Source organism: Lithobates pipiens, unplaced genomic scaffold (genome assembly GCF_037356315.1).
Source record: "Lithobates pipiens isolate NorthernLeopardFrog02 unplaced genomic scaffold, aLitPip1_a1.2 Scaffold_18, whole genome shotgun sequence".
In the NCBI taxonomy this organism is placed as follows: Eukaryota; Metazoa; Chordata; class Amphibia; order Anura; family Ranidae; genus Lithobates; species Lithobates pipiens.
The window spans coordinates 398,833,038-398,851,223 of record NW_027507758.1 but is presented as its reverse complement, the minus strand read 5'-3'; the positions used below and the strand labels follow the sequence as shown (position 1 = coordinate 398,851,223).

General features: G+C 39.9%; 1 protein-coding gene across 4 annotated transcripts in view; it reads right to left on the bottom strand.

Moving 5' to 3' along the window:
* Window positions 1-18,186, bottom strand: part of ADGRB3 (adhesion G protein-coupled receptor B3) — a 1,271,667-nt gene that overhangs the window by 45,567 nt on the left and 1,207,914 nt on the right. For all 4 annotated transcript variants that reach the window (XM_077487874.1, XM_077487872.1, XM_077487875.1 and 1 more), the window contains one exon: window positions 3,232-3,875. In XM_077487874.1, coding sequence (XP_077344000.1) covers window positions 3,232-3,875 — 644 coding nt within the window. The remainder of the gene's footprint in view (window positions 1-3,231; window positions 3,876-18,186) is intronic.

Sequence of the window (18,186 nt, the reverse complement as noted above, 5' to 3'; positions counted from 1 at the left end):
GAAAACCACGCCACAAAAATAAATACCACATCAACTGCACACACATAGATGTGAACCTAGCCAAATAACTTCTTTTGCAAAATGTTATATTGTGCAGTTATTCCTAACAACAAATCAAAAATCATCTTTCATTGATTTTAACACCCTCAAGTTTGAGAAGCAAATTTCTAAATTCTTCATAGGTTGCAATGAGGATGATTTATTAAAGAAGTAGAGGCTTTTCATCTAACAAACCGGATGTTCACTTTTCAGAGTAGTAAATGCAATAAAGCTGTGTTTACTTTGAATAACCAATCATGCACTAGAAACAATCCTATTTTTATGAAATTTTTTCTTGTGCATGAATAGATACTTAACCTTATTTAATGACACTAACTTTGCAAAATGACCAAACACTTTACTAGCTAAATAGTCTTTAATCCTTTAGTAAAGTCCAATGTATCAATGCACCTTTGATTATTATATGCCTTCACCAACAAATAGTTATATCATACAGTAATCTATAGCAACTAATCAAAACTCACATGGCTGAAGCCATACCAATACAAGATAGATTCTGATTGGTTTCAATGAGTTACTGAACCTAAGAATTAGCATACAGGTATAAGAACATTTAATTGATAAGGTCAAATAATGAAGGCCTAAGTCAAGGCCAAATAATTTTTAAGTGCTATAACCTCTAGTAATCAATCACTATCTGTCATATATTGGACTTACTCCAGCAAGATGAATTTTGATTTCTTGCACTGTAATTACCCGTCCTTTTTATTGAATAAGGCAAATAATGTTGATTACCCTTAAATGAACCCCTTCTTTATAAGAGCCAGCAGCTGACTCCTTGTGCAGCTGCTGTCTCGCAATCCCGACTGTAATTAATAGCCGTGGTCACCACTGATGATCAGGAATTGATTAGACTGGTTCTTGATCATGTGATCAATTGCCAGCTTTGACATAGTGATCACAGGTAATCATATGGTTTCTCCATTAACAGAAATCTATCTATCTGTCTATCTATCTATCTATCTATCTATCTATCTATCTATATATATATATATATATATATATATATATATATATATATATATATATATATATATTCATAGCAACAACTATGAATTCTGATATTACAGAGAAATTTACAGTATCTCACAAAAGTGAGTACACCCCTCACATTTTTGTAAATATTTTGTAAATATTTTATATTAAATATATATTTTTATTTTATATATCTTTTCATGTGACAACACTGAAGAAATTACACGTTGCTACAATGTAAAGTAGTGAGTGTACAGCTTGTATAACAGTGTAAATTTGCTGCCCCCTCAAAATAACTCAACACACAGCCATTAATGTCTAAACTGTTGGCAACAAAAGTGAGTACACCCCTAAGTGGAAATGTCCAAATTGGGTCCAAAGTGTCAATATTTTGTGTGACCACCATTATTTTCCACACTGCCTTAACCCTCTGGGCATGGAGTTCACCAATGCTTCATAGGCTGCCCATGGAGTCCTCTTCCACTGCTCCATGACGACATGACGGAGTTGGTGGTTGTTAGAGAACTTGCATTTTTCCATCCTCCATTTGAGGATGCACCACAGATGTTCAATAGGGTTTAGGTAAGGAGACATGCTTGGCCAGTCCATCACCTTTACCCTCAGCTTCTTTAGCAAGGCAGTGGTCATCTTGGAGGTGTTTTTGGGGGTTGTTATCATGTTAGAATACTGCCATGAGTCCCAGTCTCCAAAGGGAGGGGATCATGCTCTGCTTCAGTATGTCACAATACATGTTGGCATTCATGGTTCCCTCAATGAACTGTGGCTCTCCAGTGCAGGCAGTACTCATGCAGCCCCAGATCATGACACTCCCACCACCATGCTTGACTGTAGGCAAGACACCCTTGTCTTTGTAAGCCTCACACGCTTGGCACCATCTGAACCAAACACATTTATCTTAGTCTCATCAGACCACAGGACATGGTTCCAGTAATCCATATCCTTAGTCCTCTTGTCTTCAGCAAACTGTCTGTTGGCTTGTTTTCTTGTGCATTACCTATAGAAAAGGCTTCCCTCTGGGACACAGCCATGCAGACCAATTTGATGCAGGGTGTGGTGTATGGTTTGAGCACTGACAGGCTGACCCCCCACCCCTTCAACCTCTGCAGCAATGCTTGCAGTACTTATATGTCTATTTCCCAAATCCAACCTCTGTATATGACACTGAGGACATGCACTCAACTTCTTTGGTCAACCATGGTAAGGCCTGTTCTGAGTGGAACCTGTCCTGTTAAACTGCTGTATGGTCTTGGCCACCATGCTGCAGCTCAGTTTCAGGGTCTTGGCTATCTTCTTATAGCCTAGGCCATCTTTATGTAGAGCAACAATTCTGTTTTTCAGATTCGCAGAGAGTTCTTTGTCATGAGGTGCCATGTTGAACTTCTAGTGACCAGTATTAAAGAGTGAGAGCAATAACACCAAATGTAACACCCCTGCTCCCCATTCACACCCGAGACCTTGTAACACTAGCGAGTCACATGACACTGGGGAGGGGAGATGGTTAATTGGGCCCAATTTGGAAATTTTCACTTCAGGGTGTACTCACTTTTGTTGCCAGCAGTTTAGACAATAATGGCTGTGTGTTGAGTTATTTTGAGGGGACAGCAAATTTATACTGTTATACAAGCTGTACACTCACTACTTTACATTGTAGCAAAGTGTCAGAGTTGTTACACGAAAAGATATAATAAAATATTTACAAAAACGTGAGGGGTGTACTCACTTTTGTGAGATACTGTATATCTATATCTATAGATATAGATCTGTAGATATAGATATATAGATGTATATATATCTATATATATAGATATATCTACATATATATCTAGCTATAGATGTATCTATATATAAATTCATAGCAAGCACTATAAATTCTGATATTCTGATATTACATAGACATTTGAGTAAAGTTCTGCTTTAAAGTGTTTCAATGTATTTTGTTATTTTGGGGGTGGATGCATCATTTTAGTTCCAATAATCATTGCTAAAAAAGATATGTATTTGAAACAATTATCCTATTTTTCTGTACATTTGCTCTCTGCAATCTTTCTGTCTAACATTTGCAGAAATCTGTTTTCAGTTGGTGAAAATAATTGCACCTCTACAAGTGACATAAAACACGATTCTAAAGAGCTGCATCATATAGGAAATAAAGGTAGGAAATTGGATGTTACAAACCTCTAGGGAACTCATAGATATTGTTGAACCTGTTTCACTTCTTGATAATCCTGCACTGTCATCCAGCTCTGAGGCTATGAAGTTCTTTACTGCTGTGCGAGGTTCAAAAGGAAGGCTCTGCATGTGTTCTTGAGACACAAGATGTGAATCTAAATTTAAACCAAATTGTTCCATTACAGCTGGATTCATGCTAAATTCGGGATTGACTTTGTAGTGTAATAGTCTCTCATGAGGCAAAGTATCCATAGCTATGTTCATTTTATTTTCATCTTTCATGTGCGGTTGCATGTTCCCAGAGCCTCTTGGCATTACAATATAGTCACTTTCTAGCATTCGCTCCTGGGGGTGGACCATATCTGTGTCTCCCATTCTGAGGTTGTCATCTGTGCATAAGTACACAGTTCGTCTTAATTCGCTATTCTCTTTTTTCAGACACTGATCAGCCATCTCGCTCATGCTCATGGGCATGTGCAAAGCAGATGGTTGCTGAATAATAACTTTAGAAATGATGTTTCCAGGCAAGGTAGAGTAGCTCATTCCTTCTGTGTTCACTGTCTTTTCCTCGTCGTCGTCATTTAGAGAAATCCTGGAGAGAGTTCCCGTTATTGTAGCAGCTCTGCAGGGGCCAATGTCCTTGTGTAAAACTGCAAATTGAAAAGTGTTACATTTCCATTATAAACATGTCGGTATTATATGTAGCATAAAAACTGTTATAACTATAATATTTTGCATTAAAATACCCTGATTGGAAAGCTGCTTTTATGCTCTTTATTAGCATACACTGCAGCTTAGTTTGATCACATTTGACATGTAATCTTCTGTTCATAATTGACTTGTCTGCGCTGTTTATTCTGAGGAAACACTTCATTGTTTATACTTGTGTATTTCTGATGGTTTCTGGAAGTTCAGCTTTAGGTGAGCCACTTAATATCTACACTATGGACTCAATACAATATGCATTAATAGAGTCAATTCATTATACATTGAAGCACATATATGTGAATCTGATTAATTTTCCAGGGTAGCCTTCACTGCTGTTACTTGCAGTTGTTATTCTGCTTTGACATTATACTTTCAAGGACACAAACACAGTGAATATAATATGGACAGTTTTAATATTCTAGGGCAACAGGTGAGGAAGAAAGATGCCTACAAATCTGATGGCATAAAATAAGGTCTATTGATGTGAAGGCTGAGAAGCAATCATTTGACGGAGGCTACTGTTACTGTCACATCACACTTCAACAACACATACTGGCATGTTCAACGCTCCTATGACATCTCACTTTCTACAAGTCTAATATTTGTATCACTATGCCTCTTTAATAGGATACTTTCAGAATATAGATTGAACTGCATCTATAACAAAGATTTCTTGAAGCAGGAGTAGCATTTTACCAAGGAACAAATGATGAATGTTCTCTAGAACAAAAAACACAAATATATTTAAAATGACAATGAATAATTAAAATCCTTACCTTACAATTTTCAGTTTATTGTATTATAATACAATTCAGGCTGTATTTAAATATGCTAAATGCTGTTTAACATTAAGGATGAGCCAAACACCCCGGCTCAGTTTGCACCAGAACTTGCGAACAGGCAAAAAATTTGGACAAACACACGAACACCATTAAAGCCTATGGGACACAAAGTGCTAATTTTTAGTTTAGTTTTTTTAGCTTAGTTTTTAATATATTTTTTCATCCATCAACCAAGCTTCATGCCTGTTTCCAGCTGAGGATTTATTTCCTTAAAAGGGACATCTGTTTTTTTGGCTTGGCATCTGGTAAGGAGGCCCTCTGTGTGGTGGCGGTGCACTCAACTGTAATTCATCCATTGGGTGGTTTTCTGTCTGTGCCTTTTTTGTTTTTATATTGTTTTTGCAACTGCATATATTGTACATTTATTTATTTTTGACAATATTATGCTATGGTGTATATTTATATAGACACCGTCATTTTAGCTGCGCTATTCGGCTGCTAGGGGTTAAATCTGCCTGCAAAATGCAGCTGGAGTGGTGTTTTGCTGGCTATATCGCAGCACTGCCCCATTGATTTCAATGGGGAGCAGCAGTGGAGGAGCGGTGAGTTCACCACTCCTTCACTGCTCTAAAGAATCTGCTGACAGGACTTTTTCTGATGCCCTGGCAGCGCACCGCTCCAGTGTGAAAGCCCGAGGGGTTTCACACTGGAGTGCATTGAGCAGCTGTTTTAGGGTGTTTTGCAGGCGCTATTTTTAACGCTATAGTGCCTGCAAAACGCTCTCAGCGTGAAAAGGGTCTACTCCTTTTGCTTTGAAATCACAAAGCAGCATTATTAATCTATGGACAGTGTAATATTAGCCCTTGTACACACGGTCGGAGATTCCGACAACCAAATCCATCGGATTTTGTCCATCGGATTTTGTCCGACCAATTTTGTCCGACCGATTTTGTCCGAAACTGTTGGACAAAGTTGTCAGAAAATCCGACATGATTACGTTATTTCGTTACGACGGGACTACGTTCACACTAGTAGCCAATAGCTTTGGTGTAGGAATTTGATCTGAGCATGCGTGGCACTTTGTCCGATCGGAATTCTCTACACATTATCGGAGTATGTCCGATCGGAGCATTTTGTCGGAAAATTTTACCAACAAGTTGGAAAACTTGGTCCGTCGGATACTCCGAAAGGAAACAGTCCAATGTAGACCACACACAGTCGGAATATCCGACAAAACGGTCCAATCGGACACATTCCGTTGGAATCTACGACCGTGTGTACAAGGGCTTAGAAGGGTAATCTTAGAGGGTCTTGAGGTTTTAAATAGGGGTTGATTTACTAAGGGCAAACAGATTGTGCACTTTGCAAGTGCAGTTTCTCTAGAGCAGGGTAAATGACAGGACACTCTGCTGACTTCCATCATCCAATCACATGCAAGCAAAAATGCAGTTTTTTGGGGTGTTTTTGTATTTTGGAATTCTTTGTAAAGCAAAGCTTTACCTCATTTACTAAGCTCTGAAGCAACTGCACTTACAAAATGCACTTTTATGTGCCTTTAGTAAATCAACCCCAGTGACTTTTTTTTTTTTTTTTTGTTTTTTAAAAAGCTCTCTTGCAGTTACAGGTATGAGACAAAACATTTAACACTGACAGGTGTGCTTACATTTAGTTGTGGAAAACTTTTATCCCAAGAGGAAAAAAATCAGTTTGCTGTAACTGCTTATAAAATGTTAGCTGGAGTTTAGCTTTGATGTGTCAGTGCACTCCAGTGCATTTAAATTTGCTTGTACATTAACACTCCCACCAGGCTGGCAATGCTGCTGTTCAATTCTGCCCCCTCTACATTTTCATCCAGGGTGAGGGCACTCTAATGCCCTGTACAAACAGTCAGACAATCCAACGGCAAAATCTGTTGGATTTTTTCTGATGAATTTTGCAAATAAACTTGCATACACACACACAAAGTCGCACAAAGTTGTCGTGTATCAGAAATTCCGATGGAAAAAGTCAGATGGAGCCCACACATGATCGGATTTTCCAACAAGATCCGATCGCACATTTTCCATCGGAAAGTCAAACCGTGTGTACAGGGCATTAACACAAGAGGTGTGCTACTGGCCAGATCACTGGAGGGAAACAGAGGGGGAAAGCTTAAAAATGTTACGAATGCGACCACCACATCTGAGGGTTAGTAAACTGTAACATATTACATTTCTTGTTTTTGGTTTAAAAGCACGTTAAATCATGTGAGTAAAAGCTAACCATTTTAAACCCCTGTTAATATTAAATTGCCTCAACCCTTTTATCTGCAATTTTTGCTGGACAGCTTGGTCTGTTACAGGAAATGGAAAAATAACAGATCCACTGGCAGGATCAACAGTTAGTAAAACTATTTTGCAGGGGGGAACCAAAAAAGTTAAATCTGCAGTGTTAACGCATGTGACAAACTACTTCTTATATCTCCTTTGTGATTTTTTTCATTGTTACACTTGATATTAACAAAGTTAAGTTGTGTTTAATTCTAATACAGATTTATGTGCAATTAAATAAAAAAAAAAAGTATACCCCTTACACATAACCAAATGATTGAAGCAAGCAGTGCTTCATTTATTCACTAAGCTAAGTGAACATCCTATACTTCTTCAGTAAATCCACTGCAATATGTTTTTATTGCATATAAGTAAATTACAGAAGTGTCCAGTACTGTATGTGGTTTGTAATAATACTGAATTATGTACAGAACTGGATTAAGGATATTTAGCTTGTATTTAAATATTGCATTTTGTTGCCTAAAGGCTACCATGCTTTACTTTGTTTAAAGGACAACCTGAAACCAAATACCAATTCACATTCTCTGTCTGCATTTTTCATTTGCTTTTTGTGAAAGCATTATTCCCAACTTAGATACATGTCATATTTGTTTGTTCACTGAAGTGAAAACACTTTCCTGTTCAAGCAAAAATAATTATTCCCTCGAGCAATGTGTTTTGTAACTTCTGCTGGGCACTCAGTTCTATTCCTAGTTGTCTTTAAATAGGTGATCTTCTTCTGTTGCCAGCAAATGAAATACTTGTGATTTGACTTCTCAACAGAGAACAAACATTTCAGTGGCAATGACTATATTTTATATGGGGATGTGACAAATGGCTAGATATGTATAATTGCAAATCAAAAAAAACATTCCAAACCCATGCACACTGCACTAATGTATCAGACAAACAGACTATGCTAGGAATCCAGTACATTCTGAAATGCATTGCTGCATATTCATTTACAGATCTGGCATTTCAAAAATAATAATAATTTATTGATAGTGTAATTGCTTTGATCAACTTAATCAATTTATACATATTCACTTCAGGAACAAACTAATAAGCAAAGTGTAAACTGGTATTTTTGCTTGAAAAGGGCAATACAAAACTTCAAATTTGTTGGGGGCTCAAAAGTACTGGGGTTGATTTACTAAAAAGATAAGAGACTGTCAAAATGTTGTGTATAATTAGACTAAGTAATAAGACTACTCTCAAGTGCAGGTTTGCATCTGGGATAATATTAGTTACTAGATGAATATTATCCAGAATCTGTTAGGAATAAATCCTGATTGATTAGGGGACATAAGGGTTCAGATTATGGAGGCAAGTCTGTCAACAAGGACAATACTGACAATCTTGAAAACAGTATTAGTAGGGCTATAATTTTGTGGTAAAAATATACCTTATTTGGCTTTGGAAGTAGACATGCTGACCAAAAGTATCTCCTTGGGAGAGTAATGACCTTGTAATATAGAACTTAACCACTTAAGGACCGCCTCACGCCAATATACGTTGGCACGGCTGGGCACAAGCATGTACAGGTATGTTGCCCTTTAAGACCCCATTCGTGGATCACGCGTGCGCCGCTGGCCGCCGGTGTCCTGTGATCGGGTTACAGAGCTGAAGAACGGGGAGAGGTAAGTGTAAACAAACCTCTCTACATGCTTCCTAGTGAGCCTGTCACTGATCGTCTGTTCCCTGTCATAGGGAAAGACGATCAGGGATGTCACACACCAAGCCACACATTACGCCAAGCCACACATTAGGTCACACTTAACCCCCACACTGCCTCCTAGTGGTTAACCCCTTCACTGCCAGTGACATTTTTACAGTAATACATGCATTTTTAATTGCACTGATCGCTGTATTAATGCCAATGGTCCCAAAAATGTGTCAAAATTGTCCAACGTGTCCACCATAATGTCGCAGTCACAATAAAAATTGCTGATTGCCGCCATTACTAGTAAAAACAAATATTAATAAAAATGCCATAAAACTATCCCCTATTTTGTAGATGCTATAACTTTTGTGCAAACCAATCAATAAACGCTTATTGCGATTCTTTTACCAAAAATATTTAGAAGAATACGTATCGGCCTAAAGGGAGGAAAAAAATGTTTTTTTTAATATATTTTTGGGGAATATTAATTATAGCAAAAGGTAAAAAAGATAGCATTTTTTTCAAAATTGTCGCTCTATTTATGTTTATAGCGCAAAAAAAATAAAAACCACAGAGGTGATCAAATACTACCAAAAGAAAGCTCTATTTGTGGGAAAAAAAGGATGCCAATTGTGTTTTGGGAGCCACATCGCACGACCACGCAATTGTCAGTTAAAGCGAAGCAGTGCCAAATCGCAAAAAGGGGCCTGGTCCTTTAGCTGCAAATAGGTCCGGGGCTTAAGTGGTTAAATAGCAAATTCGATCTAGGGCTCAAAAGGGGAGATTTGTGCTTATAGTAAACAATAGTAAAGCCACCTGGTCCTGGGGCAGTAGTATCTTTTAGGGCTCATTTACATTTGCTTTGGCTTCAACACACATTAACGGCTAGTTTACACCTGCTCCAAAACAAGGCTTCAGACGGGCTTTGTTAAAAATCTCTGACAAGGCAAAGTTACTTACCTTGTCCCCAGGATCCGGCAATGTCTCCCCGTTGTGTGTGTGAGCCGTGTCTCTGCTCGATCTATCACAGTGCCGGGCTCTGTTCCCTGTGAGCGTTGCGACGCATGGGGATGGAGCACAGTGCCAAATTCAAAAAGTTAAAAACACAGAAGACATACAATACACTGTAATCTTACAGATTACATTACTGTATCAAATTATTTCACATCCCTGTTGTCCCTAGTGCTTTGTCCAGTGCCCTGCATTCAGTTTTATATTATATATACTGTTCTTTCTGCCTGGAAACTGGAGATTGTCCATAACAACCAAAAAGTGTCCCTTTACATCAAAAGTGGTTTTAGACCAGCTAGAAAACAGCAATAATAAGTTAGAATCACTTGAAGAATTGAGGGATATCAAACATTAAAAGTAATGATCGCAACAATTCTGCAACTGAGAAAATTTTTGTGTTTTTGATTTGATTACATTATTGAATCATTTTTATTATTATTATATTATTATTTGTTATAATTATTTATAGTTATTTATTATATTATAATTTATGATTTCGTGTTTAAAACTTTATCATCCCCAGGATGTCTGCTAGACTCTTGTTTGGACAGATTTAAATGTGTTATTGCTAAGAATTATAGGCTTACAATATAAAATGCCAAATGTCCATGCAAAACAATGTACTGCTTTGAGGATCAAAAATCTGACATAATCATACCACCAGGGAGGTTAACGAAGCATGTCCGAAGTCATGTTTTGAAGCAAGTGTAAACTAGCCCTTAGGGATTCAATAACCTTAAAATGTCATCCTCTGTACAAGGAGCATTACAGCGTTTGTAAAGAATGACATTTTTTTACATTCATGCATTCTATGTATGAAGGTAAAAAAACCTTCTCTGTGCAGCAGCCCCCCCCCCCCCCCCAGCAGCCTCCCTAATACTTACCTGAGTCCGTTCTTGATCCAGCAATGTTCATAAGAGCTTCGGCTCTCTGAGGACTCTCCCTCCTCATTGACTAAGACAGCAGTGGGAGCCATTGGCTGTAAATCTCAGCCAGTGAACCAATGAGAGAGAAGGGGTGGGGCCAAGCCACATCTCTGTGTGTTACTGGACACGCAGAGCTGTGGCTTGGGAAATATCCTGCTTGGGTGCCCCATCGCAAGCTGCATGCTCTGTGGGCACTTGGCAGGAAGGATGGGCCAGGGGCACTGGCAGGGTACCTAGAGAAGAGGAGGATCAGGCTGCTATGTGGAAAACCGCTACACAGAGTAGGTAAGTATGACATGTTTGTTATTTCAAAAAAATGACTTTACTATCACTTTAAACTTGTCTGACGGAGAGCTAGTAAGTGTAGGGAGGGGGATATAGGCCAACCAAGATCATGCATAGGTAGGAGCAATCAGCAACATGAAATACAAATTTTAAAAATATGTTAACACCTTTGATGGCAAAGTAGCCACTGCACCCATCTAGTTTTTTGAGATATAAATAGAGATCTATGGAGGGCATAGAGATTGGTTCAGTTCATTGGCAAATATAAATGTGGCTGTGTTACTATAAGAAAGGAATTTTTCATTCAATATTCTAAGGACTCTTTCAGTTTTCACTGTCAGTAAGGAGGTTAATTCCAATCTCTACTGTGAGCTTAAGAAAGGGAACTGTACAGTGCCATAGCATGATATCTATATAGAAGCTCAAGTTCCTTGGCGAGGGTATATAGTTGTTTCCATCTGTCTTTAAAGCAGGAGGCTCACCTTTTATGTTTTTACCTAAACAATAAGGGGCCTATTTTAAAAAAATGGTGCTTTTTGTATGTCTTAACATACACACATATTACATACATTACAGAAATGATTGGTTACTTTTGCATGTAATAATTTCCTGGTTGCCATTTGTCAGACAAATGTAACAATCTTTAACATTTGATTTTAAGAGAAAAATCACTTAAGAAAATTTGATCATTAGAGTTAATAGGCTAAAAACATTCAACCAGCAGAGGAAACAATATGGAGGAGGCTTCCACACTCTGTATAGTCTGTAGAGAATTTTGCTTGAACTGTTTAATGAATGGGTGCTTGGCCAGAAAGAAACTCTAGCTGCAGAGTAAAGTGAAAAATTTAGCAGTGGTATTATTACCACTGCTAAATCAGACAGCTTCCTCCTGGTTGTTAGGGAGTCGACATCTGCTGGCATATTAACAACCAGTCAATCACCCCCTGCCAGCATATTCCAGACTGACAAGTGAATGTAAACACATAGCAGACAAAAAACAAAAAAACAAAAAAAAAACAGTGAGGTCCTCCCCAAAATTCATACTGGGCCCTATAGATTTTAAAGGGGATCTTATGAAAAAAAGGGGGTTTTGGTCACCCCAAATTCTATAGAAAACACTTTGGGGTTGATTTACTAACCCTGGAGAGCACAAAATCTGGTGCAGCTGTGCATGGTTGTCAATCAACTTTTAAATTCAGCTTGTTCAATTGAGTTTTGATAAAAAACGGGAAGCTGATTGGCTTCTTTGCACAGATGCACCCGATTTTGCATTCTCCAGTTTTAGTGAATCAACCCCCTTTGAGTCTGGTCTGGATTTTAAGGGAGATTCTTGTGTAAAAAAAATAAAAGAAAAAAGTGTGAGGCCTCCCCAAAACCCATAGCAGCCCATACCCCTTACTCATTCATGCAGGGGCACTGACATTTTTTGGCTCCCTTATTTTTAAGGGGTCTTCCAGTTTCCAGTAAGCTCTTCATCCCCAATGCCCCACAACCATTAGGCAAGGTTTCTGGGAAAGAGGCCCTTGTCCTCATCAACATGCATTCCAGATGCATTGTAGCTTCACCTAGGTGGCTGAAGTAACTAAAAAATTGTGTTTTAATGTCAATAATATCTATATAATATTCTCCATCTAAATATTTGTTATAAGAAAAAAATGGCTTGGTGGTAGATCTCCTAGATATAAATTCGATTTTACAGTTTGGGCAAAAAAAATATATTAGTCCAGGACTGCAAGCAAATAGGGCATACATTTTTTTCACATGTGTTCCTTTAAAGACAAGAACGATGTCTTAGATGGCACCCTCTGGACAGGAATCAACAGTACCTTTTCCCACATATCTATAAAAGCTGGTAAGAAACGTGTCTTACTGGAATTTTGAGCACTTAATCTTAGAGAGCGGAATAAAGCACTAGGATGAAGGTGGCAACTGGATTACTACAGTAGGTGCCACCGATTTTTTGTTTCCAGCGCGACAGTATCGCGCTGGTTCCCAGTGACAGGCTCCTCTAACCAGCGCGATACCGTTGCGCTGGCTGCAATAGGAAAATGTAATTTTCCTATAGCAGACAGAGCGAGGCGATAATGTCGCCTGACTCATGAAGCCTGCATGCCTTCTCGGGGGCATACCAGGCCCTTAGGTCTGGTAGGGATTTTAAGGGGAATCCCCTTCGCCGAAAAAAACGGCGTGCGGTTCCCCCTAAAATCCATACCAGACCCCTATCCAAGCATGCAGCCCGGCCGGCCAGGAAAGGGGGTGGGGACGAATGAGCGCCCCCCTCCTGAGCTGTACCAGGCTGCGTGCCCTCAACATGGGGGGTGCCTTGGGGAAGGGGGGCCAGGCGCCCCCCCATCCCAAAGCACCTTGTCCCCATGTTGATGAGGACAAGGGCCTCTTCCCGACAACCCTGGCCGTTGGTTGTCGGGGTCTGCGGGCGGGGGGCTTATCGGAATCCGGGAGCCCCCTTTAATAAGGGGGCCCCCGGATCCCGGCCCCCCACCCTATGTGAATGAGTATGGGGTACAATGTACCCCTACCCATTCACCTGTGAACAAAAGTAAAAAAAAAACAACACACAAGGGTTTTAATAGTTTATTGCACAGCTCCGGGGGTCTTCCGTCTTCGGGGGTCTTCTCGCCGGACTCCTCCGCTATCTTCTGCTAGCTCTTTTGCTAGCGGAGGAGCTCGGCTTTCTTCTTCGTCGCCGCCGCCCTGTTCTTCCGCCTTCGGGGGTCTTGTTCCCCTCTTCGGTTCTTCTTGCCGGGCCACCACTTCTTCTTCCAGCTCTTTTACTAGCGGTAGCCCGGTCTTCTATCGCCGTCGCCGCCGTCTTCTGGAGATGTTGACTCAACGCTCTCTCAGGCCGCAATGCCAGGGACGCGGTGCGCGACGACTTATATAGGGGCAAGGGGTGGGGTCCTCCGGGACTGTGACATCGCAAGGGGGCGGTTTCACCATGTGACATCAACCGGTGACCCCGCCCCTTGTCCCTATATAAGTCGCCACGCACCGCGTCCCTGGCATTGCAGCTGGAGAGAGCGTCCAGTCAACATCTCCTGAAGAAGAACGGAAGGCGGCATCAGCGGCAAGAAGACCCCCGAAGACAGAAGACCCCCGGAGCTGTGCAATAAACTATTTTAACCCTTGTGTGTTGTTTTTTTTTTACTTTTGTTCACAGGTGAATGGGTAGGGGTACATTGTACCCCATACTCATTCACATAGGGTGGGGGGGCCGGGATCCGGGGGCCCCCTTATTAAAGGGGGCTCCCGGATTCCGATAAGCCCCCGCCCACAGACCCCGACAACCAACGGCCAGGGTTGTTGGGAAGAGGCCCTTGTCCTCATCAACATGGGGACAAGGTGCACCCCCCATGTTGAGGGCACACGGCCTGGTACGGCTTGGGGGGGGCGCTCGCTCGTCCCCACCCCCTTTCCTGGCCAGCTGGTCTGTGTGCTTGGATAGGGGTCTGGTATGGATTTTGGGGGGAACCCCACGCGGTTTTTTTCGGCGAAGGGGATTCCCCTTAAAATCCCTACTGGACCTAAGGGCCTGTCATGCTTCCCAAGGGGGAACCCACGCCGTTTTTTTACATTTGGCGTGGAGTTCTCCCTTAGAATTCATACCAAACACAGTGCCTGGTATTGGTGGGAATCCAATTCAGATCCCCGTACCAGTGTCAACCCGGCCAGCGATGCTTGTCGCTTATCGGGAAAGGAAAAGAAACATTTTTCCTTTCCCGATGCGAGCCAGCTCGGCGCTGACTCCCACGGCGGAGCTCATAGGGTGTCAATCTCACCGCTAGAAGCGGCGAGATTGACACAATATCGCAGTCACCTACTGTACCTTGAAGGCGTAAAAAAGAAAATGAAATACTATCACTTTTGTAGAAAAAAAATGAAACACTATTCCTTTTGGACATCATGGATTTCCCCATAATAACAGAAATAGATGTATCATTTTCATAAACAATTATTAATGCATGCAGCACCATCTGTCATAGAAGGAAATTAAATCAAACTACTATGCTGACTACGCATTTAATGGTAGTATTTGATTACAGAGAAATGTTTGTTTGAATAAGATGAATAGCAATATGTGGTGGAGACAGTGCTCCAGATTCTGTCTGCTCCAGTTTTGATAAATTCCCTCATTTGAGGAAATTTATCAAAACGGGAGGAGACAGATTCGGGAGCAATTAGTCATGACAACCAATCCGTTTCTATTTTTAATTTTCAAAGTGTAACTGAACTAGCTGAAGATAGACTCTGTTTGGTTGCTATACACAACTGCTCCAGATTATGTCTGCTCCAGTTTTGATCATTCCCCCCAGAACATGTTGATGCAGTGGGTCAGAGTGGGGTAGTGCATGTTAGTGTAGTGGTGGGGAAAACTGAAAGGTTGCCTGTCAAATTGGGATACACACTGTAAGAAAACTGGGCAAATGTTTGTCTGATTTTTCTCGATGTTTCACAGCAAAAACCTCCTTAACCTGTTGCTGCCCATGTAACACATATGTGCTGAGGCTAAAGGGTGGCCAAATGCCCACACACAGCATATATGCATAGCTGGGCAGCCATGTTTCTGTGCTGAGAGTGCACTCAATACACGCTCCCAGAACAGAGACCAAACTGTTAAACACAGCCCTCAGGTCCGCTAATTGTCAGTATCCAGCAGGACTGGCTCCTAGTCATGTGACTACTGTGACAGTCTCAGGACATTCTGAACCTTTTGAAGGGATAGCAGCGGGGTGGGGTCGCTTTGTATTTCTGTCTTTCTTTTTTGTATATTGGATTTGTATTTCTGTCTTTCTATGCATTCATTAACAAACTCCTATATGGTTACCAGTGATTAAATAAGAGTTATGAAATTGTGGTGGGGGGGGGGGGGGGGGTGCACGGGCAATTTATTTCAGAGTGGAAAAGAGTAAAAACCTCTGTAAATGTCTTGGTCTTATCTGTCTTGTTTCATCACCAGGAGAGGAAGTAAGGGAAAGTTTTCCAAACAACTACTGTGTGGATTTGACCAGAGCAGCATGCACTTTTTTAATCATGATTTCCTGATACCTAAACGGTAATTAATTAATTATTTGCATTATATTCATGACATCAAAAGGAAATTAATCTGTAAATCTAATTACATAATCTCTAATACATCTACATAGCCAGATTTAAAGGTAAATGCCAGCATTGTTAACCTTGATGTAACATATACAGTAATTGATACACACATTACTTTGTAATTTATTTGCGCTCTTATTGCAATTTGGGGCGGCAGCCATTTTCTAAGAAATCATAACACTTTTTTTTCTGCAGACGTGTCAGAGTACTTTTTACACAAGTGTTGCTAGAGTTTTTAGTCTAATTGAACTTGAACATGTCTTAAAGGCTGTTCCAGAAATGTACATCACACTTTATGTCAAATTACTAGTAGCTGTTGTGGGAAATGTGGTATCCCTGGCCACAGAGTAAACCTATATGGAAGGATATATGCCATTGCTGAACTTTCTTTCCATATATTGGCTGTCATTCTGACCTACTAATTTCAACACTCTCTGAGTCATATACTTGCATAACTATGGAGATTAGGAGTTTTTAACCCGACTCTTACTTCACAATGGTGTTTCTTGTTACAACACTGGAACTAATTATGTGACTATATTTCCAAATTAGCATCCAAATGAAAATACTTGAAAAGTTTAACACTTTTAACACTTTAGCACAAAAAGTTGTATTGGGCATTTGACATTCACTTTGCATGAATTCTTGTACTAATCTGTATACAGATGCCCTGAATGGGGTGGTTTCTTTCCTCAACAAAACTAGAGTTTCACTTTAACCTCCCTGGCGGTATGATTATATCAGATTTTAGGTGCTGAAAGCGGTACAATTATTTTGCATGAAAATTTGGCGTTTTATATTGTAGTCCTGTAATTCTTAGCAATAACTCACTTAAATCTGTCCAAACCAGAGTCTAGCAGACATCCCGGGTATGATAAAGTTTGAAAAATGAAATCATAAATTATAATATAATAAATAACTCTAAATAATTATACCAAATAATAATATAACAATAATAAAAATTATTCAATAATGTAATCAAATCAAAAACACTAAAATTTGCTCAGTTGCAGAATTGTCACTGTCATTACTTTTCAATATCTCCCAACAAATCACTATCGCTCAATTCTGCGAGTGATTCTAATTTATTATCTCTGTTTTCTAGCTGGTCTTAAATCATTTTTGACGTAAAGGGACAGTTTTGGTTGCTATGGACAATCTCCAGTTTCCAGGCATAAAGAACAGTTTTTATAATATAAAACTGCATGCAGGACACTGGGCAGAACACTAGGGACAAAGGGGATTGGAAAAAATTACATATAGCAATGTAATCTGTAAGATTACATTATACTGTATGTATACTGTGTGTTTCACTTTTTGAATTTGGCGCCGATCTCCGTCCCCGCGCGTCGCAACGCTCGCAGGGAACGGAGATTGGCTCTGTGATGAATTGAGCGGAGCGCGGCTCGCTCGTACAGCGGGGGGACATCGCTGGATCCGAGGGAGAAGTTAAGTAAACCTCCCCCTGCATTCAGCGATGCGGTCCTGAGTCTGGCTCAGGGTTACCGCTTTTGGTATAAAACTTCCACCCTGAGCCAGACTCAGGAATACCGCCAGGGGGGTTAAAATTACATGTTTTATTCTCCTGGAACCAGAAAACCTTTTGTTCTGCAGAGAGAAACATTATCATGTTTAGTAAGAAATGTAAGGCCAATATAAAATATAAAAACAGTAGCTGATCTGTTACTGTATATTTCCTCACAAATAATCTAAAATGTTAACATCTCTCAAAGCATTTTGTTTAAAATTATAGGCACAGTTTACTAAGCTATAGTATTTGTTATTTGCCATAATGTTTGTTGTTCAGCAATAGCAGCTGAAAATGACGGGGCCCAGAGGTCTTTGTCTTGCTAATAATGATATCATGGAGCAGCTCTAGAAATGCTAAGCAATATTCTTACTGCATAGATTCTTTAGTGACTGTAATGAATAGCAGAATTGCAAAATTTAAAGTATTACTGCAAAGCCAGCTAAGTGGATCCTTCAAGTGAAATTTTTACCATAAAAGCTTTAAAAATGTGTTTTTATGATTTATGGTTAATACTAGAATTCCTGATATACACTAGAGTTTGGCTGGTGGTTTCACATTCAAGTTATACAATACAATAATCTTTCTGTTGCATGTTTCACAGTGACAAGCGGCATTTTATCTCAATTTT